The sequence below is a fragment of the Lasioglossum baleicum genome, unplaced genomic scaffold, assembly GCF_051020765.1.
Source record: "Lasioglossum baleicum unplaced genomic scaffold, iyLasBale1 scaffold0025, whole genome shotgun sequence".
Taxonomy (NCBI): Eukaryota; Metazoa; Arthropoda; class Insecta; order Hymenoptera; family Halictidae; genus Lasioglossum; species Lasioglossum baleicum.
Window position 1 is genome coordinate 137,274 of NW_027469085.1, and position 27,189 is coordinate 164,462.

General features: G+C 35.3%; 1 protein-coding gene across 6 annotated transcripts; it reads left to right on the plus strand.

Annotated features, from left to right (window-relative positions):
* The first annotated feature begins 381 nt into the window (after positions 1 to 381).
* Positions 382 to 27,116, plus strand: LOC143219355 (uncharacterized). 6 transcript variants are annotated; one of them, XM_076445362.1, is made up of 11 exons: positions 382 to 536; positions 1,246 to 1,471; positions 2,194 to 2,320; positions 6,695 to 6,838; positions 6,929 to 7,056; positions 7,227 to 7,418; positions 7,763 to 7,983; positions 8,060 to 8,209; positions 8,635 to 8,821; positions 9,255 to 9,579; positions 25,794 to 27,112. In XM_076445362.1, exons 2-11 carry the CDS (start codon positions 1,322 to 1,324, stop codon positions 26,150 to 26,152), a joined length of 1,983 nt encoding a protein of 660 aa, XP_076301477.1. In that variant the 5' UTR covers positions 382 to 536; positions 1,246 to 1,321; the 3' UTR covers positions 26,153 to 27,112. The 6 variants fall into 6 exon arrangements, 5 of the variants coding, with proteins under 5 accessions (XP_076301477.1, XP_076301479.1, XP_076301480.1 ...); XR_013011297.1 differs by lacking the exon at positions 25,794 to 27,112 and adding exons at positions 12,825 to 12,914; positions 12,990 to 15,491 and having other exon boundaries at positions 417 to 1,471; XM_076445363.1 differs by having other exon boundaries at positions 419 to 625; positions 25,794 to 27,113.
* Positions 27,117 to 27,189: the final 73 nt, after the last annotated feature.

The window sequence follows — 27,189 nt, forward strand, 5'->3', positions numbered from 1 at the left end:
GAAGTACATATTCCTATTACCGATTTTTCAACGTGTAATAATCATTTGGAACTCGATGTAGAAAAGTGTTTAAAATAGAAACGTTTTGAATCCTGTTTCTGTTTCGTGAAAATTTCTGTAAACAGAAAAATGATTGTCGTGCAACAGGAACAACCAGTATGTAAACTACAAAGTACTTCAAAAGTTTCGAATAATTATACAAATTATGAATTAATTTATACAACATACCAAGTTGTTATCAACAGTGTAGTATACTGAGTGTTATCAAGCAGATCACGATCGTAATGCGGCTGAGGAATATTGCCAAGCATTAATCTCACTCAGATACCATTCAGTCTAAACGTGTCCATGATGTATGTATACATATACTGTATACATATAATACACGCAACGAATCGTAGTTGACTCGGCAGTATATCTCTTGGCATGTGAAACGCTAAAGGTGCCTCACTAAGGTGCCTCAATATTCGTTAATCGTAGAAAACATATTCGAGTGTCTTCAAGTGTGTTTCTTGCTTCGCGTGGAAACCTGACAAGTATATTATTTATTACCATAGTACAGTAGTGCAGCTCAACGTGATTATTCCAACCATCTCCCACAGAAATTAGCGACTGCAACAGAACGGTGATCAACTAAAATAGAAAGAAATCAAGAAATAAATAAATCAAATATCTCCTTGAAATTGATAACAATTGTTATCACCGTCGTTTAACGTTTTAATAAAATAAAATATACTATATGACTATTTCGGGTGTGCAATTGACAGATTAAAATAAAAAGTTGTTGTATTCTGATACAAGAATTGTTTTGAGTTGTCTTTCCTCGAATAGAATTTTAAAAAATAATTGCCATTTTTGTTTACTATAGAAATAAATTGTACACATTCTTTCCGGCACAGTGGCTCAGCAAACTTACACTATCTTAAATAAACTATTTCAATTTTGGAATCGATTCATATACGTCTAATTGAGAATAACAAACAAGAATTGTTTATAACGTTTTATCGAAAAATCTAAAAACATATATGCGTCGTCATTCGGTGCGAATATGTTAAAAGAACCCGTTGTATTCTGACGCAAGAAATCTTCGGAATTGTTTTTAATCAACGTCAGTTGATTTTCCATAATGATGTAACTTTACGCAGAAGCTTTATTGAGTTGTTAAAATAGCAGGAGTACTGCTCGAGTGTTTAAATCCGAAATGACTATATCATTTTTGTAACTTGAGTCATACTATTTTCTTAGATACAGTCGGTTATCTTTGAAGGATTAACCAGGCTAAGTGGAGTTCGACTACAAACTCAGTCAATGAGATCTGATCATGTCAGTGAATCAAAACGGTCCAGAGCTCGAGGAAAATGGAAAGCGAGCGGAAGAGAAAAAAGAAGATGAGCAAAATTCCGACGAAATGTTTGATCCGCCTGATGGCGGCTGGGGTTGGATCGTCGTATTAGCCGCTGGATTTTCTAATGTGAGTGCAAAATCTACGGACGATATCAATTTCACATATACATATATAATAAACCGGTTCTACTATCACCCACATTTCTTTGCGCTTTCACAGTTTTCTCAGGCACCTAGAAAGTTTACTTCTTAATATTGTGCAGCGAATACTTAGCAACGCGAGGCTAGTATATTTGTACTACCCTTGGGGCAGAAAGTATTCGATCAAAATCGCAAATGTGATTGGTTTAGACATTTAACTTCTTTTCTTAATAATTCCAATCAGCTGAAAATAATACAACGTTTAAATTCGTTTTGCATTGGATCTAATCAAATTTATCATAAATGCATAAAATCCGCAATCTAGTGATTGTTCAACGAATTATTTGTTAAACACAAAAAATATTAAATATATAAATAATACGAGGAAATGATATTTAAGAAAAATATGAATAAAACGACGAGTTCTTTCGTCTTTTTACCAGATCCCACTGCATTCGCCATTATCGTTAATGGAAATATTTTTCATACTAAAAATAGGAGTAATTACAATGATAGACACTCGATGTGTTTGATCGAATAATTTTTGTAGTAGAATGAAGAATATTCGCGATACTTCCTCGATTCGATGAAAGTCACTTTTCAAGTGCATTTGAGATAAATGAAGATCTATAATATGTATTGTTTTACGATGGAACAGTGAATATTGGCTTCCGCAAATGAATTTCAGTATTTGTACGGTTCTTTCAGTTGTGCATATTACCAATGTTACAATCCTTCGGCTTAATATTCAGAGATCGATTTGCAGAGTTGGGTATCAGTACGTCGCAAACGACAACCATAATAAATATAAATTGCGCCGTAACTGCTTGTACAGGTAAGACGTTTCCACAGTTAGTCGTTATTGAACGGTTTTAACTTGTGCGATTTACCTTTTCCTGTGCTCGTTCTATGTTCATTTTACGTGTGTATCCATTATCAAAAGATGTAACTGCCCGATAGGAACTGATAATACAACGCGTCGAACACAATCTTCGAAAAGGGAACGCAGCCTTATCGCGGTCTGCTGTTAATATTTTCGTTTTTCGATAGACGTAATACACTAATCACCGTTTCGTGATATTCGTGTTAATTGCGTACGATTTCATAACGAATTATGCTCTTAAATACACGGGCAACGAATATCATTGTTTTGCAACGTCTGTTATAAAACCGTATTTAGTAGCAGTAAAAAACAGTTTTGGAGAACATTTTACAATTGCATCGACAGGAGACTCAAAATATCCAGAAATTAATTCTAATCGAAGAAAAATTGAATTGTTCATTAGAACAAATTTTTAAAATGCATGCTCCAAAAAAATAAAAACTATGCATTTTAGAAAATTCTGTTTTACACAGATTGGTAGACATATTAATACCATGCATCTTTCGTTTCAACTTCATAATAGTTAATAGAAACATCCTGTACAATACTGCTTGACCTTGATCTAAAGTCTAAAGCTATAGCCACTTATTTGTTCCAATAAATAATCCGCGATAGCTTATCTTCACAGAAACTGCGCTAAATGATCATCCTCGGTTTGCATTTAAACATATTTTTGTCATTGCTAATGGTTTAATCTTTTACCAACAGAACAGACGTCAGATCAGTGCCGGATTAAGCCAGCGCGGGGCCCGTAGCAAATGTTATCACGAGGCCCTAGGTTTTGTATGAGGGCTGCTTGTGTGCAAATCTAGCGCACCATTTTTAAACAAACACAATGAATGACCTTCCTTTTTTAGGAAAAATATCTGTGCCCCCTGGCATCGACAGTTGTCCGTTCATGTTTCGGTGCCTCTTAGATGAAGCGCCCGTGTGCGGGGCCGTGTTTTGTATGGCGCGGGGCCTCCAGAAGTGCGAGGCCCGTAGCATTTGCTAGTTCTGCTGCGGGGCTTAATCCGGCACTACGTCAGACTACTTAACACATGCTTCAACTAATTTTCGATGTCAGTTTAAGGGAGTAGATTCGTTTTTCCAGGATTGCAATCATTTCTCATTTCTCGATAATATGTACAAAAATGGGGGTTTTAAGTAATCAAAATCGCTAGATAAAAGATCGATCTAGGCCGCTATCGCCCTCAAAAGCCCTATTTTTTCGTTTACTAAGCGCAATTTGCATTATTCGGCAGAGTAATTTGCATTACTCGGAAGCATACGACTGCTCAATGTAGCTATTTTCATAAAGCTGTAACAACTACATGCTGTCGAATAATGCAAATTACGCCTCATAAACGTAAAAATAGGGCTTTCGAGGGCGATCGCGGCCTAGATTGATCTTTTATCTAACGCTTCCTACTACTGAAAGATCCCATCTTTGTAGTATCGAGAAATGAGAACGCGTATCCCGCACCCTTGTAATTCTGGAAACGGGTCTACCGCCTTAAACTGTGTTGCTTGTGTCTGCTGCTTTCACTACTGTTTTTGTTTCTGTTAAAGATGATAAAAAAGCAGCCCACGCTGCAGTGATTAAAAAATTGTGCAATAAGTATATGTATTACGTATTAGTAATAACTCCTGACGCGATCCTACGTAACTTCCTCCGTTGTAAATTCGCGTAGAAAAGCTTGATTTTAAATGCTATACGTTTCTTCTGTTTGTGACCTTGAACGACCTTGAGTAATTATAGTGACAGAATTCCTAATGAAAGGAACCATTATCGTGGGTGTTTAAAGAAGGGTGATCACATTTATTGATACCTCTAAGAAAAAATTACCAATGAGAGCGCGGCCACAGCGGACATTGGTGATGCTAGGGTTTGTCGGTTTTTGAAAGAAAATTTTGCAATACGAAAACCGGTTTTTTCAGTAAAAATCCGCTACAATGATTTTGATGTAATCAAAAAGTACACAGCTAGTGGTACAGCGGAGAATGATCAAGGAACATTGTTGGTTTAGTGGAGTGCGACTGCACAAGAACTGCAAGAACCTGAAGAAGTGACTTCCTCCAGTCCTCAAACATTAAAGAAGGAGTTCTTGATCTTAGAGGCTACAAATAGAAGAACAAAAATTTAGATTTATTATTTAATTCTTTAAAGACAATTAAGCCAAGTTCAGTAGCAAGTGAGCGAGAGTTTTTTCTATTTCTGGAAATTTTGTGTCCAAACCAAGGACACGACTAAGCAATATAAATCCATTGACGTTCTTTGCTTTTTCACGTCATATTTTATTAAACAAAGAAAGAAGTAACATAATAATTTACATAAATATAAAATATTTGTTAATTTCTGTGATTTTTTAAGGGTATTATTTTGTTAATTTTTTAATTTAATAATTTTATGTACCTTACTTTTCCCTTTTTTGTATTTTTGAATTATTATCAATAAAAAAAACTAGAGGGGTGTTGTTGCTCGCTCGCTTCGCAAGCTTCGCAAGTAGGGTTGTCGTAGCTTGCTCGCTTTGCGAGCTCGCGAGAGGGTTAGTGGTACGGATGTTATTTGGTGTGTGACTCTCCTCGAGCCACACAAAGAACTTCCCGATTCGTTAGTTGCAGTATATTATTATCATTATTAAGTGTAATTTTTAAGAAAATTATACGTTTTCAGGGAAATTCAATAGTTTTCTACTTATCAAAATGTTTGCTATATGGTGTCGCATTAAACGAACATCGTAGGCTCGTTGTTCGCTTGGTTCCTTGTTATAGCATACTAATGTTGCAAAATAAATTGTCTTAATTAGTTTTTCGCAAACGATACAACTCCTCATTATCCGGGTTTGCAGTATTGATCTTGGTTTACTTCGATACTGTTAATTTAAATTGTCCGAAAATATACATATAAATCGCGCTCAATTTTGAAACTCTGCTCAGTGCTACATACAAAATTTGTAAAGTTCGCCTTTCTGATTTTTTAAAATCCAAACATACTTTCTCGTATGTTTGTCCCTGACTTTTATGAATCGTAATCGCTTCAGCAGGAACCACTGGAAATTGACTACGTGTGATTTGATATTTTTCCTCACTCGACATATTTACTTGATTCGATATTTTTATTATTGGTGTAAAATTTTGATCAATATTGGCATTTTTCATATAATCACGATAACGAGTTCTTACTTTCACTCCTACTCTGGCCAATTATAAATCTAACCACAATATAGACGAAATTTTAGTATTTTCTTGAAAAGCAATAAATTTTAATATTCCGCATGTGTGCTCCATTAACCAATCCGTTTTCAACATCAATGTTATTAATTATCATATATTTTATATTAATTTTCAATTTAATCTCAGTTAATAATTCGTTTTGAACTGATTGTGTTTTTAAAGATTGTAATATAAATTTTTTTGTACTTTCATCGATATTCTTCGAAAATGTATTCTCGGCAGTAGAGATGATTAACTCACTCTTGCATTGGGTTAATTTTCGATTAATGTAAGCGTAAAATTCGTCGTAAGGCACAAAAAAATTTTAAAAAAAAATTGAAAAAAAAATTTTTTGTGTAAATACGTTTGTTTCTTCGGTGGAAACTTTCCGTTCTCTCGTATAAATTGCATTGTTGAATGAACTTCTTTCGAAAAAAACTAAAAAAACTAAAAAACTACTTGACCAAAATGGACCAAAATCTAATCAGCTCTAAGTTACAGCGGGGCACATCGATTGCATCATTCATCATCCTGATCGCGTTGTTACTTTTTCTGAAAACGTTAACGAAAAATTTGATTACATAGAAACGGCCATACGCGCACACACACACACACACACACACACACACACATACGAACATTTTGCTGAAAATAGTCTAATATGTCTGCAATGACCTTGAAACGTGTAGATCTGCTAAAAAATCGATTTTCGATTTTCGGGGTCATTACAATAACTTCCCTATAAAATCGGGAAGTTAATTAAAAACTTCTATTTTAAATTGTAAATATGTCTTGTTTTCTATCTGTAAAATTTCTAAACCGGTTTAAACCGGTTTCATGGAAAAGTTAAAACCGAAAACCGGTTTTTTTAAAAAGTCGGTTTTTGTATAAGCCCTAGGTGATGCCTAGACTACAGCGTCTGGTATAGCCACGCTCTGATTGGCCCGTGCTTTTCATTAATCGCGAAGAATATATTATCACAGAGACAAAAGTTATTTCAAATAATCTCAGGAATCGTCCCTTTCAAGGAAGTATAACATTTTCGGGATTGTATACTTGTTAAACAATTTTTTAATAGGAGTTTACAGCATTTGTGTACGTATTTTCATAAAACTCTTTTTACTGTTGTAGGACTATTTAATGGCCCGCTGTTTAGGAAATGCAGTTTCAGACAGGTAGCTTTCATCGGTTCTCTGGTTTGCGCTTCGTCGATCACAGTACTGTCAACCACGAAATCTTTTGCCAGTGCTGTAGTTTTCTTCTCGATTTTGTATGGTAATTTTATAATTGTTCTATTTCATTCCAGTCTTATCTTTTTATTTCAGAGTAACAGAATTTATAAAGTGAGCGATTATATAATTTCAGGTTTCGGAATTGGCATAACGTTATCGTCGAATGCTTTAGCTTTAAATACTTATTTCAAAAAGAAAAGGAGAATAGCGACGGGTTTCAGTTGGACTTGTACGGGTCTGGGACCTATTATAATACCACAGGTCATTGCATAACAAATAAGAATAATTAATAAGTCGAGATATTGATAATCAACAGCATATACCAAACAAATATAAATAAATAACAACAAATGTAAAAGCTCAAACTGAGAATATTACGATGAACGCGCGTGAATATAAAAGAGATTTTTAATAAATACTTTCCGTTTTAGATAATCACATTGTTGATGCCCGTGTATGATATAGAAGGCACTACTCTTATTCTCGGTGGTCTTGCATTTAACGGAGTTGCGTGCGCTCTTTTGTTGCAACCTGTATCTCGACATCTGAAAAAGAAACGAAATACAGATCAGTTAAATGGTAAAGAGGACTTAGAATGTAAAGAGCCGCTAACTTACACAAAGGTACGTTTCTACAGTAAACGATTCAATAGACAATGAAAGTGAAATCTGTCTGTTTGTCATAAAAATTATTCGCATTTGCTTTTTTATACATCATTTTATTTTTAATGTGTTTTATTGTATCATGTAATAGTGATGGTTAAGTCGAATCTAAATATCACAACCTTCGTGTAACATCGAGTGCCAAAAATAAATAGAAATAGATATAGTTAAGAAGTGATTTTTGTAATGACGATAAGGTTTGATTACTAAACATTCACTAAATTCTATTAATTCTGAAATGTCCAATAGAAGTTTTAACATACAGTACATATCTGTTGTACTGTGATAACTATACCCTTTTCAAGGTCACTACAGAGCCACCAGATGAGAAAAAAGAAATGGCGGATGAGATCGAAGCCTCAGAAAATATTGGTGACAATGAACGAAGCAGTTACGGTGCTCTGAATCTCGCGAAAGAAAAGTTCAGTAGTCAGTATTTATATTACGACGACGAAGAAGATGGCGCTTCCGGTATAGACGTGTTAGCTCCTGGTGTCCTTATGCTGTCGCGAGCTAATGATGGATGGTAAGCACGAAAATGGTAAAATGTGATTTTACATTAGAGTACCATGATGAAAGATAATAAAGTTTTAACGAAATAGGTTTTCGAGAAAAAATACTTCAACCGCGTCCATAGCTTCAAAAGTATCAAAGAAGGAAGAGGCTTTTAAAAGTCCCAACAGAAAAACTTCGTTGACTGTGTTGAGGCAGTCCAGTCTCCCTAAAGGGTCATCGATAAAAAGTATCAACAGGTAAATATTAGTTAGCTTTTCTTTATTAGTTTAATTTTGTATGACTCCTGCATGGAAATCATTTGTAAAGTGTCGCCCTAAAAACTAGAACAACGTCCCCTTAATAACCACATCGTAATTAAAAGAAAATTAGCTATTCTAGCTAATGAAAGTCACTCTGTTTTTAACTTCTGAAATTGTTATCTCTCTCTGCTGTAGTCTAATTTAATTCTATTTACGACACTATTTTATGTCTTGTCCTAATGAATTTTCTCTGTATACCGAAATATATTATAGTTAGATGAAAATAAACAAACGTACCTTCGGAACTGGCTAATTAACCTTATGTAGTCTATGATTGTTTCTTGTACATATTAATAAGGATAACTTTTGAAATGAAGAGTACTCAAAAACGTCATTGTAGAAATTATTTATAATGTTCATAGACAGTATAGTGAAAATGATACTCACCGGAAAAAAATGGCCGGATATCCATCAAATACGGGTCTGCTGATGCTTGTTAATAAAAATAACGAGAAATCTGATGATTGTAAGGATCCACTCAACAAACTAATTGTTGAGCAAACCATGGCGATTCCTGAGGAGGCGGAATGCGATAACTTATTAAACCAAGTAAATATTATTCTATAATTAAAGTTAAATTTTTTGCTTTCCGGACAAATAGTGAAAAATTGTGATTTCCACCATTTTTAATCAATCATAACTGATAAACCAATTAATCCATTTCGATAAAATTTTCAGCATGTATACATATAACTTGAATCTATGTATAAGACACATTTTCTAAATTTTCGTTACAAGTCCTAACAAAAAAGTTGTTACTATTTTTTTTGCATACTTTTTTCATATATTTTTCAAACTAAACATAATTTTTCCAAAATGTTCATTACGTATTATCTGGTACACTGAACCATCTAATTTGCCAGAGGAACTGAAGTCGTTGGTTTATTTATAAAAAAGTTATTGATATGATTTAAAGTGTGTGCCACCAATTATGAAACTGACTGTACGTTCTATACGCATGCGAATTGCTTTTGGGTTTCAGGAACCTGTCGAACAGGAACGGAGAACATTCTGGCAAGCTCTAATTATATTTTTCGACTTGGATCTTCTTCGTGATTCGATTTACGTAAATTTGATGGTGGGACTGACGTTTGCTACTTTCACGGAATTGAATTTCTCGCTGCTGACGCCGTTCATTTTAGCTGACTACGAATACACGAAGACGCAAGTTGCAACGTTTATGTCGATCCTCGCTGGTATTGATGTACTCACCCGATTAACGATTCCGTTCATAGCCAACTTCATTGGATGGACCAATAGAACTTTCTTCCTCGTGGGTATATGTCAACTGGCAGCTGGTCGCATCGGTAAGAAATGTTCCAGTATATTAATAGATATTAAATTCTGTAGTGAACCATCTTATAACCATCTGGTCTACTAGTTAGGTAACGACTGTACTTGAATTATTATAGACTTACTGTTACCTTTTCCTGTTTTCCTTTCATTTGTCATTTTCGTTGTTGAGTCACCCAACATTTCCACCTGAAACATTTCCGTTGTTTTTAATGCAAATAAAATCATTACACGTTAACAACAAGATCGTGATTTTGTAGAAATATTAAAATAATAGTTTTTGCACATTAATAGTACCTCTTTTGAAAAGTCTAAAAATGCATACACGGGTAAGTAGATGTTCTAGGCGGGTTCTAATTCACTTTTCACTTCACGGGAGAGCGGTACCGCCACTTCACGGGAGAGCGGTATTGCACGAGCATATATTACGTCATATTTTTAATGGAATTATTGCATCATGTTTTTGGGGGAGGAGGAGGGGGGAAATACAGCCCATATCTTGAAAGATGGGGGAGGGGGGGGGCAGTTTCCAGGTATTGCATTCAAGACCAGTTTCCTGGTATTGCCTGGTGAGGGGGAGAGGGAGGGGTGATCCTTGGGAACGTGTCCGAACGTGTTTATGTTTTCACGTCTCTACATGCAAGACTGTTTATGTCTGTCATCGCCATGCAGCTATCGTAAAACACTCATTTGAACGGAGTTCAATGAACTTCTTGTTTAATTTCATAAATATATAGAACGGCCCCCTCTGAAAGATTTATGTAAGGGGACCATACAGCCAGTCAATAATTTTTCTCAACATCGATTTGTCAAACTTGAGGTAAAACACTCATTCGAACGGAGTTCAATGAACGTCTTGTTTAATTACATAAATATATACAACGGTCCCCTCTGAAAGATTTATGTAAGGGGACCATACAGCCAGTCAATAATTTTTCTCAACATCGATTTGTCAAACTTGAGGTAAAACACTCATTTGAACGGAGTTCAATGAACGTCTTGTTTAATTTCATAAATATATACAACGGTCCCCTCTGAAAGATTTATGTAAGGGGACCATACAGCCAGTCAATAATTTTTCTCAACCACGATTTGTCGAGGACCAGCGGTTTTTCTCACGTGCGGAGATTTCGATGAACGTATAATCTTACGAGTTCGATGAACGTCTTGTTTAATTTCGTAAATATACAACGGTCCCCTCTGAAAGATCTTCTTATCGATGTAGTGCAAGAGGACCGTGTCACTGTTTCTGTCTGCCATCGCCATACAGCCAGCTATCGTAAACATTCATTAAAAGTAGCATTTCAAATAATTTCATACATCTTTTTATCGTAGTTGGTTGGGGATGGTAAGAATGAATGAACAGGACGCGATGGAACGCGAAGTCTTCGCAAACGTTCCATTAATGATTAACTGCTGGAACTTCGAAATGAAATACGGAATCAAAACTGTATGAATACTGAAAAAATGTAAACTGAGTTTCTCTTGAGATATATTTCTGTCAATTCTTCATCTCCGCTCTCTGTCTCTATCTCCCTGGTTATTACAATTTATGGATAGACCGTATGGTGATTATTAACTTCATCAATCGATTGAATCAGTCTTCGATTTTTCGATGATTTCTTCTTTTAATCATACACATTAATCAATCTTGACTAAAATTTTAATCGATTAATGCCCAACTCTGGGGTATTTGGCCGAAAATCTAGAAAGAAGTCAATTTCTAAATTTTTCCGTTTGTCATGGAATTTTTTCTATCCAACGTAGCTAAAGGTCGCTTGATAGTATACTTCATTGAAAGCCAAGAGATTTTACGCCACGCTTTCTGAAACAGCATCCGTTCATTGGCAATTTTCAAGGGTTTCGAGGAAAATTGTGTAAATTCTTGTATTACAGAAGTTTTTCAGTTAGGTGTACAGAGCACTTCCGCACAGATTTCATTTTGTTATCATTTAAATTAGTATAGTTATTAATATTTGTGAACATAATCAATCATGCTGTAAATTTTTTACGATTATAAAGTTTATCGACGATTTTATTATCGAGCGGAGATTTCGACGAACGTCTAATCTCACGAGTTCGATGAACGTCTTGTTTAATTTCGTAAATATACAACGGTCCCCTCTGAAAGATCTTCTTATCGATGTAATGCAAGATGTAAGAGGACCGTGTCGCTGTTTCTGTCTGCCATCGCCATACAGTCAGCTATCGTAAACATTAAGAGTAGCATTTCAAATCATTTCTTCCATCTTTTTATTGTAGTTGGTGGGGATGGTAAGAATGAATGAACAGGACGCGATGGAACGCGAAGTCTTCGTGAACGTTCCATCGTTGCAAGCGTTTGTCGTGTTGAGATTCAAAGATCAACCATTTTTCCATACGTGACGGTTTTCGCGTACTGCCCGTTGGACTTGTTGCGTGTGTGTGGAATATTATATGGAGATATTTTTTACATTAGTGGGTAGGGGTATCCATTATAAATTGCTCGTAACAGTCGTCGTATGAAGTTATACCATAAGAAAAAACGTCGACAATCAGGATCGCTATACGAAGTTACATCGCGTGTGTGTTTTTATCATCCGACCAGCCAACTTCGCGCATCCCCATTTCTTCAACGGTAAGTACAATAAAAAAAATTAATAAACGATGTAAAATCTAGTGGAAAAAATTGTGGAAAAAAATTTATATGCAAAGAGTTAGCCATGTGATCGATGTTTGTCATGACGGCTCGTTCGAACTCTTCGAATTTCGCTTGGGGAAGAACGTTGTTTATCCGACGCTGACAAAAAGTCTGCATGGTATGTCAGTAATTTCATACACGGGATTCCATTTAAAGATTTCGGCTATGAAAAATATCAACAGCACGATATATTCGAAGTAATTCAAAATTTTGTGCGCGATTATGCGAATCCTGTCGTAGCGTACAAAGGTGGATGTTTCGAGAGAGAGACATCCTTCGAAAAATGAAAATAAACTCGATAAATTTGGAAGATTTCAACTCTCCGAAATACGATGTACTAGTTCACGATCCCGTGTATGAAATTGCTGATGACGAACCGTGTCGACTTCACTGTTGGCAACCGACAAAAAACATCACATACCATTGCAGTCTGCGCGAAGTACAAACATTTCGAGCAGGGGTTAACAATTATAAAAACACGTAAAGTATCAGTTATAAAGACGCGACTTTGAATTTTTTCCACGTCAAAACCACAAACATGACACCTCTTTTTACGTTTTTTTTATTTTTTTCACACAGTGTTTCACAATGATTGCGAAATTGGAGATTGATTCTGGGCGAAGCGCGGTATGGACGTCTGAGGATTCGTCAAAGAATCGTCGCTCGAAGGTAAATAAATTTTCAAAGAAAAAATATCCCAAAGTATATAACATGATATATAACTGTCTATCTGTCTGTTCGCAGGAAACAAAAATAATGAAGACAAATGACAAGAAATTCGCTGCAATAATTATATTTTAATTATTTTTTAATACTTGTATATTTGTATAATTAAAGAGTAGATAAGAGTAACTTTTCACTAATGTAAAAAATATCTCGCTGTATAGGAAGGGGGCGATATTATTACTGTAATTGTTTTCTTTTTAATAAATACGAGTTAATTGTATGAGTAGGAGGACGAGGCGGAGGAGGAGGATTGGTTTTAAATAAAAAATAAGATCTTTCTTATAATTTTTTTATTTGATAAATTATGAAACAGCTAACGAATGAACAGTGCGAGGCACTTATCAACGCAGCGCATTGCAACATTTGTGAAAAACCATGTGAGGAAAAGGATATACGGGTGCGCGATCATTGTCATCTAACAGGACGATATAGAGGCCCCACGCATCAAGATTGCAATTTAAATTACAAAAATTCGTTTTGCATTCCCATAGTTTTCCACAATTTATCCGGGTACGATTCACATTTCATTATATTATCGAAGAAATAGCTAATGCGTTTGAAGGTAGTGTCAACGTATTACCAATAACTAAAGAAAAGTATATTTCATTTACAAAAATGTTGAAGATCAGCAATCAGATTCGCGTAATTGTATTAAATTACGATTCATCGATTCGTACAAAAATGTTTGAACACAAGTCTCGACAAATTAGCATCTTTCCTCGACACAAACAAATTGACAATTTTACGCGTTCCGAATTTCAAAATCTTTCCATAGAAAATTCCATGTTGTTGACGCGAAAGGGTGTCTCTTTCCATACGAATATCTCGATTGCGTAGATAAATTAGACGACCTTTGTTTGCGAGTCATTTTACAGTTCGTTGACAGGCGAAACCGTATCCGAACGTGATTATTAGACTGCGGATCTTTATGAAAAATAAAAATTGTCTTCATAAATTGCACAACATAGGAGCCAAATAGAAATATAATTTTTTCTCTAATGATATTAATTAGCTGAAACGAGTACATTGATATTTTTAAATCCTGTTAACCTGTCCACTGCTTTAAATTGCACATACTCATTTTTGCCATATATGTATAAAATCCGCAGTCTAGTGATTATGTGCATGCCGAGAATGTGTGGAAGCGTTTCAACACAAAAAGTTTGGGTGAATACAGCGATCTGTGTTTGAAAGCTGATGTTTTGTTACTGGCTGATGTTTTTGAAAATTTTCATAAAAACTTGTATTAAGAGCTACAGTTTAGATCCACCATATTATTACACTTTACCAGGTTTCACGTGGGATGCTATGCTAAAACATATAAAATTAGGTTTGAATTATTAACACAGTGGGCCGGATCGAGAAATTTAGTGACATTTCACGAAAGAGTCGACTCTCTCTCTCTCTCTCTCTCTCTCTCTCTCTCTCTCTCTCTCTTTCTCATATCGATTTCTAATAAATTTATATTGCCTCCTAAATGTCCATCAACATCGAAGCTGAAAAAATTAATGTTCGTTCACAAAAACTGTAGTTAATATAAATTCACAAAGATAGACATTTTGGGATGCAGTATTTTTCAGCCAAAAAAATTGCTTCTTTTCATCGAGGTGTCCTGATTACCCTATTTAATATTTATTCTGGGTCTTTTGTGTAAATGAAAAACAGTCCTTTGCGGTAACAATTAACGCCGTTAGTTGAGGATGGTTGCTCGCAATGTATTAAAAATTAATATTTAATGAAATGAATAAAATCTATATACTTTCTTAGAATTTGCAAGGTGTATTTTTTAGAGGACCTAACTGGACCTAATCGTATAAACAGATCATTTTCATTAGACCTTCCTCTACATATCCCCACAAAAAAATCATATCCGAACCGATCCGATCTTGGAAATTATGATTGTTTAAAGTTATCGGGGACGTCTCACCTGACGCATAGCAACTCACATACATTAAATACCATCCAAATATGAATATTTTTGCAATTGCATTAAAAGTTCGTACCTACCTAAAACAAGTATGTAATTTTTAACAATAATATAGTTAATCTATTAATTTTATTGTTAAAAACATAACGAACGGTAATAATATAACTGGACTAAGAGTTTCATAGTTTTCCTTAGTGAGTATCACTGTTTTTGGGTAAGTATATCTGTCAATTTATCTATGCAGATAAAGCAGTATGTTAATTAGATTACATTTTATATCTGACAATATTTGTTGAATATAATAATTTTAATCTCAGTTTTTATGCCTGCAGATATCCAGAAGCTGCAGATTTAATAATTAATTAAACTAAACAAATGGACCAAAAGTTTACCTGTGAACATCAATTTAGAAACGTTTTGCTAAGATTAATTGGCTTATCTTTTATATTTGTTATATTTTTGTTCATATTTTCATCTTTTATAAACACATTACACATACATGAAATAATACGAAATAACAAAGGTTGTAATATATAGAATGAACATGATCTTAAAACAATTAAATTGAAAAAATTATTTATAATTATTATAAAAAATATCTTTTGACACGCTTGTGAGGCGTTTTTACCTCCACGAATTTATATTTTACGTATTCTATAAAACATTACATGTATGAAATGTAAATATAAAATACATGTTTAGTAAGAGTAAAAAATAGTTTGCGAGATTATACTTAAACAATTTTATTTTAATACAAAAAATCAATGAAAATTAATTAACAATTATTGTTTAACAAAATAGAAAAAATTTTATTTGTTAACAGTTAAGATTGACTATTTTTTAAATGAATTTTAGTGCAAATTTCATCCCGATATCTCTTATGGTTCTAGAGTTATAACAAAATGTCACTAAATTTCTCGATCCAGCCCATTGTGAGTCACCATGACTCCGCGAATACATAGGATTAAATACCCTGTTTAGAACAAATGCCACTAACGTTCTTGAAAAGAAATTTTGTACAAATTGATGAACAACGCGGTATTCGGTATAACTATGGAAAAATGTTCGGAATCATGTAGACGTAAACCTCGTGACACGTTGGGGATGGGCTACATGGTGCAGAGGCAATGATCGCGAAACCAAATTTTCCATAAACGCTATGGATTTTCCGAAAACTTTTTTTCAAGAAACCAATCTATGTGGGTATGTGCATATTAGATATATCCAAAACCTGCTTGTACGGATTTGATCATGAGTCCATGGTTCCTCGATATGGTAAAACCTGTAAGGTAATGTACACAGACACCGACAGCATAATTTATCATATTATGTGTGAGGTCATTTATGAAACCATGAGACGCGATATTAACTGTTTCGACACAAGTGATTATCGATAGAGAATAGGTATAATTTCCTACTTGTAAATAAAAAGGTTCCCGGCTTGATGAAAGACGAGAACAATGGGATGATAATGATGAAATTTGTCGGACTGAGAGCAAAAATGTACACATTGCGTGTAGATGGAAAATCTGATACAAAAAAAAGCAAAAGGTGTAAAGTCTAACGTTGTAAGGACAACAATATCGTTTGATGATTACATGGGATGTTTGCAAGATGAAATAGCTATGAGTCGTACACAGACATCCATACGATCGAAATTGCACAAAGTGTTCGACGATCGGCTGGAGAACTTCGGATTAAGCTTCCAGGACAATATTAAGAAATTACGTGTAAAAGAAACGCGTCGACCAATCTTGAGAGAGAGATCCATGGATATGATGTTCAACCGTCATATTGCATACTGTACATGCGCTATAGCTGTACCTGTACATGCACTATACCTGTACATGCGCTATACCTGTACCTGTACCTGTCTGTAGCTGTTCCCATACCTGTCTGTAGCTGTTCCTGTACCTGTTCATACCTGTCTGTAGCTGTTCCTGTACCTGTTCATACCTGTCTGTAGCTGTTCCTGTACCTGTCCATACCTGTCTGTAGCTGTTCATGTACCTGTCTATACCTGTCTGTAGCTGTTCCTGTACCTGACCATACCTGTCTGTAGCTGTTCCTGTACCTGTCCATAAATGTCTGTAGCTGTTCATGTACCTGTCCATACCTGTCTGTAGCTGTTCCTGAACCTGTCTGTACCTGTCTGTAGCTGTCTATAGCTGTCTGTAACTGTACCTGTATCTGTTCCTGTACCCGTCTGTACCTGTCTGTACTTGTCTGTAGCTGTACCCGTACCTGTTCCTGTACCTGTCTGTACCTGTCTATAGCTATCTATAGCTGTACCTGTACCTGTACCTGTATTATCGATATAAAGTAGCATCCATCGAGTCATATCAAGTTACCATAAAATCATCAACCTTGAGTCGGTTCCCCTTATCTTTATCTTTTCAAATGCATGTAGGATCGTGTCCGAACGGAAACACTTTCGAACTTCGCTCAACACGTGTGGTCCACAACCGCTTGTGGTGACGTCACTTCCCTCGAGTTGATGTGGAAGTTACATCCTCGTACCCCCCCCCCCCTAAAAATAAAAAAGAAACCAAAAGGGGGAGGGTACGAGGATGTAACTTCCACATCAACTCGAGGGAAGTGACGTCACCACAAGCGGTTGTGGACCACACGTGTTGAGCGAAGTTCGAAAGTGTTTCCGTTCGGACACGATCCTACATGCATTTGAAAAGATAAAGATAAGGGGAACCGACTCAAGGTTGATGATTTTATGGTAACTTGATATGACTCGATGGATGCTACTTTATATCGATAATACAGGTACAGGTACAGGTACAGCTATAGATAGCTATAGACAGGTACAGACAGGTACAGGAACAGGTACGGGTACAGCTACAGACAAGTACAGACAGGTACAGACGGGTACAGGAACAGATACAGGTACAGTTACAGACAGCTATAGACAGCTACAGACAGGTACAGACAGGTTCAGGAACAGCTACAGACAGGTATGGACAGGTACATGAACAGCTACAGACATTTATGGACAGGTACAGGAACAGCTACAGACAGGTATGGTCAGGTACAGGAACAGCTACAGACAGGTATAGACAGGTACATGAACAGCTACAGACAGGTATGGACAGGTACAGGAACAGCTACAGACAGGTATGAACAGGTACAGGAACAGCTACAGACAGGTATGAACAGGTACAGGAACAGCTACAGACAGGTATGGGAACAGCTACAGACAGGTACAGGTACAGGTATAGCGCATGTACAGGTATAGTGCATGTACAGGTACAGCTATAGCGCATGTACAGTATGCAATATGACGGTTGAACATCATATCCATGGATCTCTCTCTCAAGATTGGTCGACGCGTTTCTTTTACACGTAATTTCTTAATATTGTCCTGGAAGCTTAATCCGAAGTTCTCCAGCCGATCGTCGAACACTTTGTGCAATTTCGATCGTATGGATGTCTGTGTACGACTCATAGCTATTTCATCTTGCAAACATCCCATGTAATCATCAAACGATATTGTTGTCCTTACAACGTTAGACTTTACACCTTTTGCTTTTTTTTGTATCAGATTTTCCATCTACACGCAATGTGTACATTTTTGCTCTCAGTCCGACAAATTTCATCATTATCATCCCATTGTTCTCGTCTTTCATCAAGCCGGGAACCTTTTTATTTACAAGTAGGAAATTATACCTATTCTCTATCGATAATCACTTGTGTCGAAACAGTTAATATCGCGTCTCATGGTTTCATAAATGACCTCACACATAATATGATAAATTATGCTGTCGGTGTCTGTGTACATTACCTTACAGGTTTTACCATATCGAGGAACCATGGACTCATGATCAAATCCGTACAAGCAGGTTTTGGATATATCTAATATGCACATACCCACATAGATTGGTTTCTTGAAAAAAAGTTTTCGGAAAATCCATAGCGTTTATGGAAAATTTGGTTTCGCGATCATTGCCTCTGCACCATGTAGCCCATCCCCAACGTGTCACGAGGTTTACGTCTACATGATTCCGAACATTTTTCCATAGTTATACCGAATACCGCGTTGTTCATCAATTTGTACAAAATTTCTTTTCAAGAACGTTAGTGGCATTTGTTCTAAACAGGGTATTTAATCCTATGTATTCGCGGAGTCATGGTGACTCACAATGGGCTGGATCGAGAAATTTAGTGACATTTTGTTATAACTCTAGAACCATAAGAGATATCGGGATGAAATTTGCACTAAAATTCATTTAAAAAATAGTCAATCTTAACTGTTAACAAATAAAATTTTTTCTATTTTGTTAAACAATAATTGTTAATTAATTTTCATTGATTTTTTGTATTAAAATAAAATTGTTTAAGTATAATCTCGCAAACTATTTTTTACTCTTACTAAACATGTATTTTATATTTACATTTCATACATGTAATGTTTTATAGAATACGTAAAATATAAATTCGTGGAGGTAAAAACGCCTCACAAGCGTGTCAAAAGATATTTTTTATAATAATTATAAATAATTTTTTCAATTTAATTGTTTTAAGATCATGTTCATTCTATATATTACAACCTTTGTTATTTCGTATTATTTCATGTATGTGTAATGTGTTTATAAAAGATGAAAATATGAACACAAATATAACAAATATAAAAGATAAGCCAATTAATCTTAGCAAAACGTTTCTAAATTGATGTTCACAGGTAAACTTTTGGTCCATTTGTTTAGTTTAATTAATTATTAAATCTGCAGCTTCTGGATATCTGCAGGCATAAAAACTGAGATTAAAATTATTATATTCAACAAATATTGTCAGATATAAAATGTAATCTAATTAACATACTGCTTTATCTGCATAGATAAATTGACAGATATACTTACCCAAAAACAGTGATACTCACTAAGGAAAACTATGAAACTCTTAGTCCAGTTATATTATTACCGTTCGTTATGTTTTTAACAATAAAATTAATAGATTAACTATATTATTGTTAAAAATTACATACTTGTTTTAGGTAGGTACGAACTTTTAATGCAATTGCAAAAATATTCATATTTGGATGGTATTTAATGTATGTGAGTTGCTATGCGTCAGGTGAGACGTCCCCGATAACTTTAAACAATCATAATTTCCAAGATCGGATCGGTTCGGATATGATTTTTTTGTGGGGATATGTAGAGGAAGGTCTAATGAAAATGATCTGTTTATACGATTAGGTCCAGTTAGGTCCTCTAAAAAATACACCTTGCAAATTCTAAGAAAGTATATAGATTTTATTCATTTCATTAAATATTAATTTTTAATACATTGCGAGCAACCATCCTCAACTAACGGCGTTAATTGTTACCGCAAAGGACTGTTTTTCATTTACACAAAAGACCCAGAATAAATATTAAATAGGGTAATCAGGACACCTCGATGAAAAGAAGCAATTTTTTTGGCTGAAAAATACTGCATCCCAAAATGTCTATCTTTGTGAATTTATATTAACTACAGTTTTTGTGAACGAACATTAATTTTTTCAGCTTCGATGTTGATGGACATTTAGGAGGCAATATAAATTTATTAGAAATCGATATGAGAAAGAGAGAGAGAGAGAGAGAGAGAGAGAGAGAGAGAGAGAGAGAGTCGACTCTTTCGTGAAATGTCACTAAATTTCTCGATCCGGCCCACTGTGTTAATAATTCAAACCTAATTTTATATGTTTTAGCATAGCATCCCACGTGAAACCTGGTAAAGTGTAATAATATGGTGGATCTAAACTGTAGCTCTTAATACAAGTTTTTATGAAAATTTTCAAAAACATCAGCCAGTAACAAAACATCAGCTTTCAAACACAGATCGCTGTATTCACCCAAACTTTTTGTGTTGAAACGCTTCCACACATTCTCGGCATGCACATAATCACTAGACTGCGGATTTTATACATATATGGCAAAAATGAGTATGTGCAATTTAAAGCAGTGGACAGGTTAACAGGATTTAAAAATATCAATGTACTCGTTTCAGCTAATTAATATCATTAGAGAAAAAATTATATTTCTATTTGGCTCCTATGTTGTGCAATTTATGAAGACAATTTTTATTTTTCATAAAGATCCGCAGTCTAATAATCACGTTCGGATACGGTTTCGCCTGTCAACGAACTGTAAAATGACTCGCAAACAAAGGTCGTCTAATTTATCTACGCAATCGAGATATTCGTATGGAAAGAGACACCCTTTCGCGTCAACAACATGAAATTTTCTATGGAAAGATTTTGAAATTCGGAACGCGTAAAATTGTCAATTTGTTTGTGTCGAGGAAAGATGCTAATTTGTCGAGACTTGTGTTCAAACATTTTTGTACGAATCGATGAATCGTAATTTAATACAATTACGCGAATCTGATTGCTGATCTTCAACATTTTTGTAAATGAAATATACTTTTCTTTAGTTATTGGTAATACGTTGACACTACCTTCAAACGCATTAGCTATTTCTTCGATAATATAATGAAATGTGAATCGTACCCGGATAAATTGTGGAAAACTATGGGAATGCAAAACGAATTTTTGTAATTTAAATTGCAATCTTGATGCGTGGGGCCTCTATATCGTCCTGTTAGATGACAATGATCGCGCACCCGTATATCCTTTTCCTCACATGGTTTTTCACAAATGTTGCAATGCGCTGCGTTGATAAGTGCCTCGCACTGTTCATTCGTTAGCTGTTTCATAATTTATCAAATAAAAAAATTATAAGAAAGATCTTATTTTTTATTTAAAACCAATCCTCCTCCTCCGCCTCGTCCTCCTACTCATACAATTAACTCGTATTTATTAAAAAGAAAACAATTACAGTAATAATATCGCCCCCTTCCTATACAGCGAGATATTTTTTACATTAGTGAAAAGTTACTCTTATCTACTCTTTAATTATACAAATATACAAGTATTAAAAAATAATTAAAATATAATTATTGCAGCGAATTTCTTGTCATTTGTCTTCATTATTTTTGTTTCCTGCGAACAGACAGATAGACAGTTATATATCATGTTATATACTTTGGGATATTTTTTCTTTGAAAATTTATTTACCTTCGAGCGACGATTCTTTGACGAATCCTCAGACGTCCATACCGCGCTTCGCCCAGAATCAATCTCCAATTTCGCAATCATTGTGAAACACTGTGTGAAAAAAATAAAAAAAACGTAAAAAGAGGTGTCATGTTTGTGGTTTTGACGTGGAAAAAATTCAAAGTCGCGTCTTTATAACTGATACTTTACGTGTTTTTATAATTGTTAACCCCTGCTCGAAATGTTTGTACTTCGCGCAGACTGCAATGGTATGTGATGTTTTTTGTCGGTTGCCAACAGTGAAGTCGACACGGTTCGTCATCAGCAATTTCATACACGGGATCGTGAACTAGTACATCGTATTTCGGAGAGTTGAAATCTTCCAAATTTATCGAGTTTATTTTCATTTTTCGAAGGATGTCTCTCTCTCGAAACATCCACCTTTGTACGCTACGACAGGATTCGCATAATCGCGCACAAAATTTTGAATTACTTCGAATATATCGTGCTGTTGATATTTTTCATAGCCGAAATCTTTAAATGGAATCCCGTGTATGAAATTACTGACATACCATGCAGACTTTTTGTCAGCGTCGGATAAACAACGTTCTTCCCCAAGCGAAATTCGAAGAGTTCGAACGAGCCGTCATGACAAACATCGATCACATGGCTAACTCTTTGCATATAAATTTTTTTCCACAATTTTTTCCACTAGATTTTACATCGTTTATTAATTTTTTTTATTGTACTTACCGTTGAAGAAATGGGGATGCGCGAAGTTGGCTGGTCGGATGATAAAAACACACACGCGATGTAACTTCGTATAGCGATCCTGATTGTCGACGTTTTTTCTTATGGTATAACTTCATACGACGACTGTTACGAGCAATTTATAATGGATACCCCTACCCACTAATGTAAAAAATATCTCCATATAATATTCCACACACACGCAACAAGTCCAACGGGCAGTACGCGAAAACCGTCACGTATGGAAAAATGGTTGATCTTTGAATCTCAACACGACAAACGCTTGCAACGATGGAACGTTCACGAAGACTTCGCGTTCCATCGCGTCCTGTTCATTCATTCTTACCATCCCCACCAACTACAATAAAAAGATGGAAGAAATGATTTGAAATGCTACTCTTAATGTTTACGATAGCTGACTGTATGGCGATGGCAGACAGAAACAGCGACACGGTCCTCTTACATCTTGCATTACATCGATAAGAAGATCTTTCAGAGGGGACCGTTGTATATTTACGAAATTAAACAAGACGTTCATCGAACTCGTGAGATTAGACGTTCGTCGAAATCTCCGCTCGATAATAAAATCGTCGATAAACTTTATAATCGTAAAAAATTTACAGCATGATTGATTATGTTCACAAATATTAATAACTATACTAATTTAAATGATAACAAAATGAAATCTGTGCGGAAGTGCTCTGTACACCTAACTGAAAAACTTCTGTAATACAAGAATTTACACAATTTTCCTCGAAACCCTTGAAAATTGCCAATGAACGGATGCTGTTTCAGAAAGCGTGGCGTAAAATCTCTTGGCTTTCAATGAAGTATACTATCAAGCGACCTTTAGCTACGTTGGATAGAAAAAATTCCATGACAAACGGAAAAATTTAGAAATTGACTTCTTTCTAGATTTTCGGCCAAATACCCCAGAGTTGGGCATTAATCGATTAAAATTTTAGTCAAGATTGATTAATGTGTATGATTAAAAGAAGAAATCATCGAAAAATCGAAGACTGATTCAATCGATTGATGAAGTTAATAATCACCATACGGTCTATCCATAAATTGTAATAACCAGGGAGATAGAGACAGAGAGCGGAGATGAAGAATTGACAGAAATATATCTCAAGAGAAACTCAGTTTACATTTTTTCAGTATTCATACAGTTTTGATTCCGTATTTCATTTCGAAGTTCCAGCAGTTAATCATTAATGGAACGTTTGCGAAGACTTCGCGTTCCATCGCGTCCTGTTCATTCATTCTTACCATCCCCAACCAACTACGATAAAAAGATGTATGAAATTATTTGAAATGCTACTTTTAATGAATGTTTACGATAGCTGGCTGTATGGCGATGGCAGACAGAAACAGTGACACGGTCCTCTTGCACTACATCGATAAGAAGATCTTTCAGAGGGGACCGTTGTATATTTACGAAATTAAACAAGACGTTCATCGAACTCGTGAGATTATACGTTCATCGAAATCTCCGCACGTGAGAAAAACCGCTGGTCCTCGACAAATCGTGGTTGAGAAAAATTATTGACTGGCTGTATGGTCCCCTTACATAAATCTTTCAGAGGGGACCGTTGTATATATTTATGAAATTAAACAAGACGTTCATTGAACTCCGTTCAAATGAGTGTTTTACCTCAAGTTTGACAAATCGATGTTGAGAAAAATTATTGACTGGCTGTATGGTCCCCTTACATAAATCTTTCAGAGGGGACCGTTGTATATATTTATGTAATTAAACAAGACGTTCATTGAACTCCGTTCGAATGAGTGTTTTACCTCAAGTTTGACAAATCGATGTTGAGAAAAATTATTGACTGGCTGTATGGTCCCCTTACATAAATCTTTCAGAGGGGGCCGTTCTATATATTTATGAAATTAAACAAGAAGTTCATTGAACTCCGTTCAAATGAGTGTTTTACGATAGCTGCATGGCGATGACAGACATAAACAGTCTTGCATGTAGAGACGTGAAAACATAAACACGTTCGGACACGTTCCCAAGGATCACCCCTCCCTCTCCCCCTCACCAGGCAATACCAGGAAACTGGTCTTGAATGCAATACCTGGAAACTGCCCCCCCCCCCTCCCCCATCTTTCAAGATATGGGCTGTATTTCCCCCCTCCTCCTCCCCCAAAAACATGATGCAATAATTCCATTAAAAATATGACGTAATATATGCTCGTGCAATACCGCTCGGCGGTACCGCTCTCCCGTGAAGTGGCGGTACCGCTCTCCCGTGAAGTGAAAAGTGAATTAGAACCCGCCTAGAACATCTACTCGGGTACAATAAAAAATACATCTGTCTCTCTGCAACAAAGTGTACAAATAGGGGCCTCACCGTTTCTGTCTCTCAAGTGGTACGGCACTGCATTTTCTTTCTCACTTACACTCTTTGTGGATTAGAAAGATTTTTTATATTATTGATTAAAATTTCGCGTATATTATAAAAAATGATCCGTTAAGTTTTCTTCTATCTATCGCCACATAGAATGTTATCTGTTACGAAATATGAATTGCACGCTTTTGGTGTATAGTTGCATCTGAGTCTTTAATACTTATCACTTCCGATGATTGCTTTATCAGCAAAAATAAAAACTTTTAAGAATGTGAGCCACAATAGTCACAGGTGCGTACATATACTGGAAAATAAAGTCATGTTCTTTCTAGTTGCATCGCTCGCATAATTCAAGACAGTCCTTTACAATTTATCTGCTAAATATCTGAAACAGTTTTCGTAGTGAAGTACCAACGTAACTTAATTCACAGTATGGCGCAACAGATAACTGTGAATATCATTTTTATGTGTTATCCAACTAATAAAAAATAGTTGTATTTTTTCTCTGTAATTCCGGCCAATTGCAATTTTTTCAAAATTTTTAATAATTGTTTTAACTCCCACACAAAAATCTAATTTCTTTTAAAAATGACCGAATGTTATATACTGTGAGTCTCTGTACATCGCATTTAAGGGAATATAGTAATCATTGCTGACATAAGTATCTCCAAAGAACATGTTAATAAATTGTTGTAATAGTAATAAGGCGGTTCATGTAAGACTTAATTCATCTGTTTCAGTAATGGCGCACGTAGAAGATTTCCGAATTTTGCTGGCGGTTGCAGTTTTATTGGGCGTCGGAAAAGGTTTGCGAACAATTTTCATGGCCCTCGTGATTCCGAGTCATGTTCCACTATCGAGATTACCGGGTGCAACCGGCATACAGTTGTTGACGAGTGGCATAGTTGCGTTAGTACTAGGTCCAGTTATTGGATACATTAGAGACGTTTCATCCGACTATATGACTACGCTTCATTGTTTAAACATGTTAACATTTTACACGACGATTTCATGGTGTATTGAGATGTGTTACACTAAACGAAAATTTAAAAAAGCGGCACAAGCGAAAGATACAACACAAAGACAAGTGGCAGTTTAAATGACTGTGGACTACGATCTTCATCATGAAGTGAGCAAATATAAAGATATATTTTCTATTTATTTGACCGGAGGTAATTGTTGTTGAATTTATACCTATTGAATACTTTTGAAAGCATTTACGTACTAGCTTTTATTTAAGGAGGTGCGACAGTATTAAAATTGGGAAAATCGATTTTTGTTATTGTTGATGTTGAAAACCTTATTCTTTTCGAAAATTTCAGAAAATTATGTAACATTCGCATAATTATAGAAGTTATAAGCTACAAGAACAATGATTTAATAAACATTGAAAGAAACATTTGGTGAATATTTTTACTTCTGCTTGATGGTATAAAATTTAATTTTTTAATGAAAAGAAACAACGTTTTCCTTTTCGCTAAAAGTGTTCCTCAAATTATATCCCGAAATTCCTAAAATTGACAAAGTTATAGTGATATCAAATTTGGATAATGTATCTATATAGAGAAAGTGTAAATGGTGTATACTTATAGAAATTATGTTTCTTTTCAGTATATGCAGTTAATATACTTGTCACAACAGCTAATGCTATACCATTGAGACAAAACAATTTTTATTTCACAAAAGATTAAATCGATACTTGATTTTCAAAACACCGTTACTGCTTTAATTTCTTACTTATTCATCGTGGTACTGACTCTACGTTACACTCATATCGAACATGAATCTTAATTAATTTTTCGTATCAAATACACTTAATCGCTCTTAGCGAGCTTAGCTTTTATTTTTTCCCAAGAATTTGTGGATAGTATCGAAACATAAAAATATGTACAAAATTCTAGCAATAAAAGGTTTTGTAGTTTTATTTTTGTATGCATTTATATACAGGGTGTCCCAGAACAAGTGTCGTTCCTTGAAATGGGAGGTTTCTGAGACCATTCTAAGAGACATTTTCCTTTGCACCAATGTCAACTGCGGCTTTGTTTAGGAGTTATTAACGAAAAACACGGACCAATCAGAGCGCGCCGTCACGATGCGATGTCACGGCGTACCGCGACACTCGCTTGCCGGCGCGGC

Coding starts and splice junctions, on each gene's coding strand:
- LOC143219355 (XM_076445362.1), top strand. CDS start 1,322: ATGTCAGTGAATCAAAACGGTCCAGAGCTCGAGGAAAATGGAAAGCGA. Junction 2,321..6,694: donor CGCCGTAACTGCTTGTACAG/GTAAGACGTTTC, acceptor TTACTGTTGTAG/GACTATTTAATGGCCCGCTG. Junction 9,580..25,793: donor ACTGGCAGCTGGTCGCATCG/GTAAGAAATGTT, acceptor CATCTGTTTCAG/TAATGGCGCACGTAGAAGAT.